This window comes from Chenopodium album, chromosome 12 (genome assembly GCF_948465745.1).
Source record: "Chenopodium album chromosome 12, dcCheAlbu1.1, whole genome shotgun sequence".
Classification (NCBI taxonomy): Eukaryota; Viridiplantae; Streptophyta; class Magnoliopsida; order Caryophyllales; family Amaranthaceae; genus Chenopodium; species Chenopodium album.
The window spans coordinates 15582795-15596258 of record NC_137845.1 but is presented as its reverse complement, the minus strand read 5'-3'; the positions used below and the strand labels follow the sequence as shown (position 1 = coordinate 15596258).

General features: G+C 33.1%; 1 protein-coding gene across 1 annotated transcript; it reads left to right on the top strand.

The window, feature by feature from the left end:
* The first annotated feature begins 6625 nt into the window (after positions 1-6625).
* LOC145570968 (cyanidin 3-O-glucoside 5-O-glucosyltransferase (acyl-glucose)-like) lies at positions 6626-11129 on the top strand. The gene is made up of 13 exons (XM_081630081.1): positions 6626-6781; positions 6911-6974; positions 8348-8403; positions 8544-8619; positions 8708-8779; positions 8891-8978; positions 9162-9417; positions 9566-9681; positions 9790-10004; positions 10169-10203; positions 10286-10379; positions 10492-10582; positions 10865-11129. The coding sequence occupies exons 1-13, from the start codon at positions 6629-6631 to the stop codon at positions 11127-11129; spliced, it is 1581 nt and encodes a 526-aa protein (XP_081486207.1). The 5' UTR covers positions 6626-6628.
* The last annotated feature ends 2335 nt before the right edge of the window (positions 11130-13464 follow it).

Sequence of the window (13464 nt, the reverse complement as noted above, 5' to 3'; positions counted from 1 at the left end):
CCGAACTGTTTGTAAACCGAACTGGTTAAAAAGCGAACCGTTTACGAACCAAACCACTTCTAAATCGAACCGTTTACAAACTTTTTTATATTATTAAATGGATTTTTTTTTTTTGACGGGAATATAATTAAATGGATTAAATATTAGAAATCTTAGAATATTTTTTTAAAAATAGCAAGGCAAATCATTCATTAAGGATAATCAGTGTTCACAAACAAGAGCAAAACAAGCAGGCTCAGGCCCTGCCTCAAACTATTAGCAACACTACTACCTCTAGTCATGTATATTAATGATTAAATAAGAAGCATATAATAACCTAATTGTAAGCACAATAATACATGAATACACTAACTCTTATAATCTACTTCGTAATAAACTAGTAAGATCAGTATGACTAAACTTGAAACAGAACATAATATGTATTTATGAAATCAATGAGAATTTGTTTATAATATGATGCCTAAATAGTAAATATGAAATGATTCGTGACTTTATATAAAACTTGTGAACACAAAAGGTTAGCAAGTACTATCAAATTTCAAACCAAAACCATTTAACTGCCCGAATCCAAACAACTCGATAAACAATTTATTTTTTGAAACCGAAAACCGACCCGAACCGTAATTTAGTAAACTTGAAATGGAACCGATATGAATAACGTTAAAGTGGTTAAACCATCAAAGAACCGAACCAGTTATAAACTGAACCGAAAAAGAACCAAACCAGTTAAAAACTGAACCGAAAAAGAACCGAACTGTTTCTAACCCGAAACCGTTTCCAACCGAAACTGTTTGAACCGGGATAAAAACCGTTTACACCGCACCGTTAACAAACCGCAACCCGTTTGCACCGAACCGTTTACTACCCGGACTGTTTACAACCCGAACCGAATTAAAACCGCTTAAGAATAAACCGAAACCGAATCGAACCGATAACTATTTAAACCGAACCAAAACCGACCCGTGAGACAATTAAACCGATTCCAAACCGACCCGATTAAATACCGAACCGATTTCAAACCGAACCGAAACCGAACTGTCAAACCGTTTTGACAGTGCTATTAATTAGTATCTTACATTTTTTTATTGTGATCCATATTATAGTTTATGTTTCCAAATGAACCATGGGGTTTTGAGCGAATTCTGGAGTATTACAAGGATGTATATGAAAATCCTCTTATATATATCCATGAAAATGGTATTCTTTTTTTCCTTTCTCCTCACTTTTGAATTTATTAATACATTTTGATTGTAAATTAATTGTAGTTAAAATGCAAAATTTGTTGTAGGTCAAGCGGAAAGCTATAGTACAGCAACACAAGATCCATTCAGGGTTGAATATTTACGTTTACTGATACACTATTTTCATTGTGAATATCTTTAATTATCATACTTTATATTCTTTTTAAATGTCCCACTAATTGAAGTGTGCGTGGAGTTTTAGACAAAAGAGTAAAATTGTGATCACAACAATATCAAAGAATTTTTTTATTTGAAACACTATTCATTTTAGTTGTATTTTAGTGGAATATTATATTGTTAAAAATTGATGAAATAATTATATAATAAATCTTTAACTCATTTAATTTTCTCTATATTGCAGAAATGGATCAAATACTAAAGGATATTTTGTATGGTCACTTTTGGACGTATATGAACTATTGTTTAGCTTCGATGCTACTTTTGGTCTATACTATGTCGATTACAATTATCCAAATTTGACAAGACACCCTAAACTTTCTCAAAGATGGTACTCTCAATTTTTGAAGGGTAAAAACGCAACTACAAATATACAAATGAATCAAGCAGAGGATACAACTATTGGTGCTCGATCTTCAATTTAGAAACTAAGTTTGGTTTTATAGGAGAAAATGTATCATGTATGTTGAGGAAATTCTTCTTTTCCAATTCTAATGGATGTTTATATGTTGAAATTAAATACTCGATTGTGTTAGAATTTCTTCTTAGGAAACCTATATTTGTACTTCCTTCATTCTTTTTCTCCGATGATAGGCTTGACTTTTAAATTATCTATAAGCTATGTTTTAATCGTCTTTTATGATTCATATGTAATCTAAAACATTGTAAGTCTCACAATTAAAATATAAAAAATAAAAATAAATAAAAAATTGAATTTTACCACCTTAAAAAAACCAATAATTGGCTTTTACTACCTTCACATTTAAGAGTTTTATTTTACCACCACTCAAAAAAATTAAAGTTGGCTTTTACCACCAATCACCCCCAACTAACTAATTCCGTCCATGAATCCGTTAGTCGGGCCTACCATGTACACGTGTCATCATATTATTGTGTAAAAATTAAAAAAACAAAAAAAAAATTATAAAAAAAATTAAAAAACAAAAAATCCCAGCCACCAACTGGCGACACCCCCACTGTCGAGCCGACTTAGCCACCGCCGGAATGGCTCCCAGCCCCACCGCCAGTATCCCTTCCATCCCTAGCCACACTGAATTCCGACCCCCTTCCACCGGATTCCGACCCCCTTCCACCAAATTCCGACCCCAAAACCCTAGCCACCGAATTCCGACCACCCTTAAAACCCCCTCCTACCGAATTTTGACCACCCTAAAACCCTAGCCACCACCAAATTTCGACCCCTCCCTAACCACTACCTAATTCCAACCCTCTCCTTAGCCACCACCAAATTTCGACCCTCTCCCTAGCCCAAATCACATTCCGACCCCCTCCCTAGCCCCAAAAAAATTGTCATCTAGCCTAAAATTCGTACCCCTTCTAATTATTCCACCATTGAAGTCAGATGGTGGTTGCTTTTATGTGCTACTAGCGGATGGGTTTTACGGGCAAGAGTGGCGTTGATGTCGTTGGGTGGTAGTCTTGGAGGATCGAGAGAGGTGGAGGATTGAGGGAAGTGATGGAGGAAATGCCAAAAAGTGGGCCCTACTAATGGATTCATGGATGGAATCCGTTAATTGGTGATAAAAGCCAATTTTTGAAAAATACTTTTTGATAGTAAAATAAAACTTTTAAAAGTGGAGCTAGTAATAGCTAACAAGCGCAAATTTTAAGATGCACCATGGTGCACCTAGAAATAGTTGCACCACATCAATACTTTTGAACATTTAGTAAAAAAAATCTGAACAATTGCTAATTTTGAAGATGTTGTAACAACATCTGAACATCGCAAATTTTGAACAGTTAGTTAAAAAATCTGAACAATCGCAATGTATCATGCCTATACTTTTGAACATTTAGTAAAAAAATTCTGAACAACCGCGAATTTTGAACATTTAGTAAAAAAAATATGAACATCGCAAAATTTGAACATTTCGTAAAAAAAATATGAATAATAACAAATTTTGAACATTTAGTAAAAAAATCTGAACAATCGCAAATTTTGAATTATTACGAGTTAGACAAATTTTGAAAGAAATTTGTATGACTCGTAATAATTCAATAGTTTTGTAATATAAACTGAACATTTACTGTATACAAAATGAACATTTTTTTATAAAATATGAACATAAAAATTGCATGTTTATGTTCTGTTTTTGTGACGTGTTCATATTTTTTTACTAAATGTTCAATTTTTTTGTAAAATGTTCAATTTTTTTTTATTAAATGTTCAAAAGTATAGACGTGATACTCCTATTTATAGGTGTACCATGGTGCACATAATACTAATTTTCCAACAAGTTTTTTTTTTATGGTGGTAAACAAGGCCAATTTTTTTTGGTGGCCTTGTTGTTAATGATATTCTACAGCTTGTTCTTCGCAGCCAAGCTTGTTCGTTCTCGTTTGTGAAGAGGAATGGTAACCGGGTTGCTCATGAGTTAGCAAAACTAAGTCTTTCTTTTGATGATGTTAGAATGTGGATGGAGGAGGTCCCTAGTGGCATTTCTGATTTTGTAACAGATGATTTGAATCAGTTGGTTGATTAATAAAGTGTTTTGCTCGGTTTTTGGAGGAGGAAAAAAAAAAAAAAAAAAAAAAACTACAAGTATGTCCTATATGCATTACCTTATAAAAAAAGAAAAGAAAAACTCTACTAGCCCCACTAACGGATCTTGCATGCAATTTGTTCTTCTTAAAACGAATATGAATCACTTAATTATAAATTATATGGCATCAAATCATCAATAATATATTTCAAATTCGTACCCCCTTCAATTATTAATATAATTTATTTTAATACTATTATTATAATTGAGAAATTGACTATTGTGTTATAATTCGAATTTCTCTACAAAATTCTATATTTCAAATATCAATAATTTAAAAAATCGAGCATGACTCAGGTATTATCTAGTCTATAACTAATACTAAAGTAGCAACCGCTGCATCAATAATTTATCCATATTGTACACGTGTCAGCTTCTCCTTTAATTTTTTCCCGCCTAAACTTTTTTTCTCTTTGACATTTTTTTATGGAAAAAACTAAATATTAAATTCAAAATATTTTAATACAGAATACTGTACATTAAACACTTCACAATTTTTTAATAAAACTTTTGGCAACCATTCACCCAATGAAACATTAGTTTATGTTTTTGGATCTTGCTAACGAGCGCCCCGAGGCGTTAGATAAGGAGTAATTATATTGGTTGAAATGGTATTAAGTTAGAAAAGCATGACAAAATCACGCGTCGTTTGGTGTAATTAATGTTAATTTTACTATAATATTTGCACTTTAATTCTCTTAACTAACGCCCCGGGGGCGCTCATTAGCTTTTGCCTATGTTTTTTTTTATAGAGTATTGTTTTATATAGCTCTCTTTTTTATTATATCAGTGCATCGCACGGGAGCTAATCTAGTATTTTACTCTTTTTTTTTCTCCCATTAATAATCCCCTCATATAAATTTTTTTTTTTTCCAAGCGACATCACTTCCATATTATTTTATTAGAGTAATTTCTAGCATTTCTTCTAAAACTCCGTCATAGAGAAATAAAACAAGTACAAGTATTATTAAAATAGAGGAGTAGTATCCAAGAGAGAGTATTTAAAAAACCGAGACAGTATCCAATGAAATTAATAAAATTGTTGCATTCCCAAGAATACTTGTGATACATAGGAGTAAAGACCAAATGCGGTCCCTAAACTTTGGTATAAGTTTGATTTAGGTCCCTCAACTTTCAAAAGTTTGATTTTGGTCCCTCCACCACCACTAAACACTTATTCCGGCGAAAAAATTGATGACTAGGCAAAGTTTAGGGACTAAATTGCTGAGTTGTCAAATGAAGGGGAAAGTTTAGGGACTTTGCTCATATGACATGTCATTTTATATAAAGAATGGTGAAAGTTTAGAAACCTTGGCATTAGATATTTTTTAAGGGGAAAGTTTAAAAACTGAGCAAGACATGTGGCGTAATGAAACACCACAAAAATAAAACGACGCGCTTTGGTCTTCGCTTTGCCCCAAAAATAAAACCACAATAGTAACCTCCACCACCACATCCACCGCCACTACATAAACCACCACCGTCACCATCATCATTACACCACAACTGTCTTAAAATTAATAAAAAAAAAACCAAAAAAAAAAAACCAAAATTTCCAACAAATCTAGAAAAGCCAGTCAAATTGAAAAAAAAAATAAATAAAAAAATCAAATCGAAAACAATTAGTTTTGAATTTAAGAAAAAAAACATTAAGGAGTAACCCATGTCAAGTTCACGAGACGACCACCATCTTGAAGTTTGGATAATAATATATACTTATAATTTTATAGGTTATAGATCTGGATGTATTGGTAAGTTAAAGGCTTGAAAATCTAGAGGTGGTGTGTGGTTTTCAGTAGAGTGGTGGCGGTGCAGGTGGTTTTCGCTGAGAGTGATGGGGGTATTGGTCAATCTCAATGCGAGTGGTGATGGTTTTGGTGAGAGTGATAGAGATTTTGATGGTTTTTGGTTGGGTTGTTGATGGTTTTGGTGTTTCATTTTTTATGGCAGCAATGTTGGTGGTTCGTTGATGGTGTTGGTGGGGGTTTTGGCGGTTTTCATAGGAAATGATTGAGTTTTGGGTGATTTTAGTGGGAGTAGTACACTGGGGAATTTGGTGGCTTTGGTGGGGGTTTAGGTTCCGGTGGGAGAGGGTGGTGCTGGTGGAAGTGGGTTAGATATGTAGGGTAGTGGAGCTTTAAAAATGGGGAAGGTAAGAAGTTGAGGAGAGAAAAACATAAAGTTATTAAAATTAATGTGGGAAATTAAATAAATTCAATATTAGATAGAGAAATAATAGTATTAGATTTTTTTTTTTTTTGAAGGGAAATAATAGTTTAGATTAATTAAGGGTATATATGGTTAATTAACATATTTAGTAGCAATTGAGAAAAAAAAAAAAAAAAAAAAAAAGACAAAGTCCCTAAATTTTGGTCCAGTCAGCATTAGAAGTCCCTAAACTATAGTCCAGTCAGCAATAAAATAAGGCAATGTCCTTAAATTTGCTGACTCATTGTACTAGCCACCACAATTGATGAGTCATTGGTGATTGAGGGACCAAAATCATACTTTTGAAAGTATAAGGACCAAAATCAAACTTTTGACAAATTTTAGGGATCGTATTTTATGTTTACTCGTGATACATAGCCATGATAGGAGCGAGAAAGCGGAGGCTACTATGTGAGTGAGCAAGAAAGGAAAAAAAAAATGTTAAACTCCTTTCATGAGTTTCATCTTCCTCTATGCTTTACCTTATTTTTAATTTGGGCGGCAAAATTAATTATTGTTGGTGCTAAATTGTATAACCGTTACGATTTCCCAACTGATTTTATCTTTGGTTCTGGTACATCTTCTTATCAGGTTATTTTATTTTTTCATTTTGTTATGAGCAAATTAAATTTATTTTAGTGAATTAAATAGCTTTAATTTTGTGGGTTATTTTAAATTTTAAATTTTGAATAATTAATTTGATAAATTGGTACTATGAAGGTTGAGGGAGCAGCATTTGAAGATGGAAGGAAAGCTAGCGTCTTTGATACCTTTGCTCATTCTTGTATTTTTCTTTAACCTTTATTTACTTATTATCTTAGCAATTAACTTTACAATTACTCCATATACATGCATGTTTGTGGCTTGTCATTAATTATTATAGAGTGATCACAAATTTACCAACAACTTAGCCCTGTTCTCTTGCGCTAAACCCTCTTTGCTCTGCTAAGTATTAATAATCTGTTGACACCTGTCCTACATTACTCTACTCAGAAACTCAAAAAAACAGGGCCTTATACAAAAAGATCTTGCTACTGAGCGTTCGGGGCGTTAAAAAACCAATTATTGAAGTAATATATTACCTAAAATATTAATTTTAAGTTTAAATGTATGTCAACATCTCGTGTCAATCTATAGAATTAATATTTATTTTACTTTAATATATCCAATGTTACCTAACTCTTAAGGGACACTTGTTATCTTTTGTCAAACAAAAAATGCAAATCAAGTGCCAATTTTGTAAATAAGTCAACGAAACTAGTGAGCATGACATTTTTGTGGTAAAAACGGCAAGTGTATATGTTGGCCAAAATTAATTTTGGTAGTCAAACTACAAATTGAATTAAGATTTGGTGAGGGTCATGGCCTAAAATGAGAACAAAAAATCAACCTATTGAGGACCTGTTCATATTTACTGAGCTGAATATTTTACGAGAGAAAGAAATTAGGAGTTGAACTGAACTGAATTTTATGAGAGAAGGAAATTAGGTGGTGAGGTGAGGTGAGGTGAGGTGAGGTGAGCTGAGCTGAGCTGAGCTGAGCTGATTGGAGCTGAGTTGAACTGAACTGGATTTTAAGAGAGAAGGAAATTAGGAGTTGAGTTGACCTGAACTGAATTGATTGGAGCTGAGTTGAACTGAACTGAATTGAAATTAAGCTGAAGTGAACAGACCCTAAGTCACCCTTGGATCACCAAAATTGGAAGATAAATATGCTTCTGGTGTCATTAATAACATTATCGTAATATTGCATCTTTACAAGCTAGTTCCAGTTCCATTACTTTTTACACGATTTCATTGTTTTTGATTTTACGTTCACTGGGTTTTCCTTTACTTTTACACCATAAAATTCACAAAAACTAATCTAGAGTAATTTTTAATCAAAAATATTGAAATTTGTTGTCAAGGCTGTTAATTGTTGATTAGTGAGATTCTTCATTACATGCTAAAACTGTAGTGTAAAAAGATTAAAAAGTTTATAATTTGGTATTTACTCTAGAAAGAATCTAAGATAGATAGCACTCATAAGTAATTTTAAGACTATAAAAACACAAGAATAAGAAATTTAATTATAAACGTACGATTATTTGAATTGGAATTATTTTTTCCAACGTCGCAAGCAATAATTTATCACTTAACTAGAATAAGAAAATTTCAGGGAAACATTTGCAAGGCACTGGAGATGTTACATCTGATGCATATCACAATTACAAGGTGTCAAAAGTTCTACTCCATATTACATGTCTTCTGTGTTATGAATTACTACGGAGTATAATATTATTGTCACACTAGTTTTAAGTGTCTACATTATAATTGACAAACTTTTTGTATTGGATGATTGATCTTCTATTCAGAAAGATGTCGAACTCATGGCAGAAACAGGATTAGATGCATATAGATTCTCTATCTCATGGTCAAGACTAATACCGGGTAAAAAAGTCAAATCCTTGAGATGCTAGCGATGAAATCAAAGTGCTAATTTGTAGTCAATTTCTTGATGTTATCATATCGCTTTCAGATGGCAGAGGACGTTTAAATCCCAAGGGTTTGGAATACTACAACAATCTAATCAATAAGCTCATCAGTCGCGGTAAAATCTTATATGTTTAAGTTCATATTAATATAGAGCATTACATTGGTTATTGTATATATCTTTAACTTGAATTGGATAGCATAGTTATGGTTTCGATTCATTCTGCAGGGATCCAACCGCATGTTACATTAATGCACTTAGATACACCACAGGAGTTGGAGGATGAATATGGAGGATTTATCAATGCGAGGATTATGTATGTGTTTCTTTAATTACCTCGGTTACAAACTGTTTTCTTTTAGTAAAAAAGTGTTCATGTTTAAAGATACTACACCTTTTCCTCCATGTAGCCAATGAATGCTACCTGGATGATCGACGTTTATTATTCTAGGAAGGGTAGTGGTTGGTATGAGTTTCTGATATTGATATGTTGAAACAGAGAAGATTTCACTGCATATGCTGATGTTTGCTTTAGAGAATTCGGGGACAGAGTTCTTTATTGGACAACTATCAATGAGGCCAATATATTCGTTTTAGGTGGTTATGATGTTGGTAATTCACCTCCTGGTAGATGTTATAACCCTTTCGGAGTTAATTGCACGAAAGGAGACTCAACAACTGAGCCATATCTTGCTGCTCACAACATGTTGCTTGCTCATGCATCAGCTGCTTCACTTTACAAGGAGAAGTATCAGGTTTGACTAAAAAAAACATTTATTTCATAATCTAGACACACATGCTTTTTTCTTGATCATTTTCGCTTCCTTTATGCTATATTGTTAGGCACATTTTCGTCGTGCTTTGATTTGTAAGTCAAAACAATCACATTGTTTATTTATGCAGGCTAAACAACTCGGCCAAATAGGGTTCAGTCTTTATACCTACCATTATATTCCTTCAACAGATTCTACTGAAGATGTGGTTGCAACACAGAGAGCACGTGAATTTTCTGTTGGCTGGTAATTTCATATTACTCTGATGTTAAAATGCCTTGGAGCTTAATACTTACTTTGTATTTAGACTCAAGCGAGACGTGTTAAGTGGCTATATGTTTCATTGACCACCAGGTTCATGCATCCCTTAATGTATGGAGATTACCCGAAAATAATGAAGGAAAATGCTGGCTTCTGGATTCCTGTTTTCACCAAAAAACAATCAGATTTGGTGAAAGGATCATTTGACTTTATTGCAGTGAATTACTACACTGCTATGTTGATCTCACACACAAGCCTTACCCCGGAGCCAAGGGATTATCTAGCTGACACGGCAATAAAAAGTGTCTGTATGTCTTATAAGACTGACTAATTTCATTTCATCGGTTATACATAGTGATCTTACTGAATAAAATGTCATTAACAGAGATTGTTGGACTGATGAATAGGCTGAAATTCCTATATTACATATCGAATTATATGTATAAGCTGATCTTAATTTCATCTTTTGCAGATTATAATTATACAAGTGATTCACCAACTGAAGTGGTAGGGAACTATATTTACCCAGTTGTGTTATGATTTCGCTATATTTATTGATCGTATAATACATTTTACCTTTTTCTCCCAGACTACGTTCCCAAATATACCATGGGCTCTGCAAGGACTTTTGGAATATTTCAAAGATGTTTACAATAATCCTAAGATTTATATATATGAAAATGGTTCGATATTTTGTTCTCTTTCTACAAAAATTAAAAACATTCATAAAAATTACTTTATCATATGTTCATAACAATTTTTATTAACCGAGTTTTGTTATGAAACTTCCTGCAGGTCAAGTGACAGAGCATCGTACCACACTATATGATTTATCGAGGGTAGAGTATTTGCAAGCTCATATTGGAGGTGTGCTCGATGCTGTGAGGTAAGATTTATATACTAGGTTTCAATTTTCTGAATTGAAATGTGAAAATGAAGGCGAAGGAAGTAGATTATGAATACAGATGACAGTTCTGCTAAACCTCAGTAATCAATCTGTATATAATTGAGCATAATCAACTATGATTACTGATTTACTGCATATACCTATTAAAATTCTTAGCTTAAATTGTGAGAGCTGGTTTTTAATTATATCGATCAATGCATCAGTCTGTCGAAATCCACATACAACTTTCTGATTTCTTTGTGTTCCTCAATTTGTTTGCAGAAATGGATCAAATACAAAAGGGTACTTTGTTTGGTCATTTGTGGATCTATTCGAGGTGTTATACGGCTACAAATACAGCTTTGGTCTGTACTATGTTGATTTTCATGATCCAAAACGGACCAGGTATGCTAAGCTGTCTCAGAGATGGTACTCAGCATTCTTAAACGGGAAAAATGTAACTGTAAATGATGAAGGCAACCAACTACGAAAAAGGTCAACCATCCTTAGGACTACTCCGGATTTGGATGATAGGTTTTTGAGTTAAGGTCTCTATACTTTGGACTAATTAAGTTTCCTTTGTATTTTGAATTTCAATCACCCTAAGTAGAGAACTAGCTCGTGGTGAACTATGAGAGGGAGAATTGGTAATTCTGTTTAATCGAGCAATGCAACCTCTATTCCATTCTCTCCTCTCTAGCTCACTAGAGAACCAACTCGATCGATTATTGGCTTATTCCACACGTAATAAGTTATCATGCTCTCTTAATCTTTGCCTCTATTGAGCATAGCCTTGCATTAATATCCACGGAGTTGATCGAGCCTCCAGATTAGAACAGCTTTCAAGTGTGTTATATTGTACCATGTTACGTACCATGTACATACATTTTGTGCATTATATGAGAATACTTTGCACCTTAGTGTTTACCTTTGCCCTCCTCTTTACCCGATGGGGAGGGCGAGCCTCTAGCTAAACAGGCAAACATCCACGCACCCAATAATTTTGAGGCTTCAAATAAATTTATTCTTGATTCACACCCGCTTTAGAAATTTTGGCCGGTAAAGTTATATGACGACCCACACCCTCTAACATCAAAACGCAAGTGTTTTTTTTTTTTTTTTTTTTTTTCATTTGTTTCTGTTTTCTTTGTTCACAAAAATATAATCCTTTTTTATTTTAGGGTGTTAAGAGAGTCACAAGGACAAGTTTTAAGAAACGATCCTAGAATAACCTGAAATCGGTAGAGGAGGGGGGAGCTTTAACCACTTAAATTATCCCTCACTCTTACAAAAATATAATCCTTTGGCCTCCTATAGTCCTATTCATTACTCACCCCTCGAGTTTGGGCACACGGATTTGAAAGTAGTTGTGTTAATTGCGGACGGCATTTGTTACCAGGATATTGTGCATCTAAGGTTGATTATGTCTCCGTACCATTGTGCAACTAGTACAGCGAAATCTTTAACATCTCCCCCATTAAATATTATATCTTGGATTTTAGGATATTTTTACCAACATTAAGCACATGCATTCCAAGTGATGTAACTTAAGGGGTTCTTGATTTCCAAACTCGAGGATAAGGTGTCTAATTTTTGTGGAATTCCTTTGGATTCTAAATAAATCACCTATGCTATGGTACATGTAAATTTACTTTTGAAAGGTTTGAGCATTATTTGTTTTATGGTAAAAGTTCATACGATTATTGTAGTGATAAAATCATTTTAATGTCGGTGTGTTAGCCTTGTCAAAAACCATACTTTGAAGTAGTGATTGCTATTTAACCTTTTGAACTCCCTATCTTCTCTAAATTTTGGTGATAACATGTTTGATAAAAAAATGACTATTATATAATATATTATTTTTTTTAAAAAAAGCCTAGATTTGGTTTTTGTTGTCTAATTGGCTAATTAAGAGATTAATAAACAACAATGATATGTTATGTCTTGTGTGATTAAGGACAAATAACATACCAACCAAACATCTAAAAGTGCTATATTAGCATAAAACTCTCTTTTAGTAGCTAAAAGCTTTGAATTGAGAGAAAAGGAGTTTGTACGTGATTAGATTCTCCTTCGACATATACAATTGCATAGGAAAGAATAAAGGAATGTACATGTTCATCTAGTAGTTCAATTTTTAAGGGTTGTGCTACTTTGACATTTTAATCTATTCACATGCTTTAGGGCCTGTTCTCTGTAGCTTATTTTCAGTTCAGCTCCAATCACTTCACTTCACTTCAATTCATTTCAGTTCAGTTCAGTTCCTAATTTAATTTCCTTTTCTCATAAAATATTCAATTCAGTTTATTTCAGCTCCAATCAGTTCAGTTCACTTCAGCTCCAATCAGTTCAGTTTAGTTCAGCTCATTTTAGTAAATCAGAACAAGTCCTTATTTTGAATTTTTGTGGAAAAAAGGGTCTCAAAACCCTGAATTATAGTTTGGATATAACCAACACCTTGAACTTTGACTAGTAGCTAGAACACTGTCAATTATTGATTGAGGTATGGGTGAAACATGTGCCATCAATTACCCTTTGGTTACCAAAAATGTCTCAGTTTGAGTGTCTAAAATACCCATTAATTACTGATTTACTAGCACGCATTGCACCTCAATTATTAGTTGATGGTGTTCTACTAGTCAAATTTTAAGGTGATGAGTACACTTAAGCTATAATTTAAGGTGTTGAAGGCAATCTTGCCTTATTCTATAATCATACTTTATTTAGATATTTTTCGTTAAAAATCAATTGTGAAGATTTCACATGATGTTGGATTTGAATATATATATATATATATATATATATATATATATATATATATATATATATATATATATATATATATTAATCTTTTTTCTTTATTTTATTGAGATATATATGCT

Bases quoted from the DNA above. Each gene is read 5' to 3' on its own strand.
- LOC145570968 (XM_081630081.1), top strand. From the start codon at position 6,629: ATGTTAAACTCCTTTCATGAGTTTCATCTTCCTCTATGCTTTACCTTA. The intron at 6,975-8,347 runs GTATTTTTCTTT...AGAAAATTTCAG, and splicing joins TGATACCTTTGCTCATTCTT to GGAAACATTTGCAAGGCACT. The intron at 10,583-10,864 runs GTAAGATTTATA...ATTTGTTTGCAG, and splicing joins GGTGTGCTCGATGCTGTGAG to AAATGGATCAAATACAAAAG.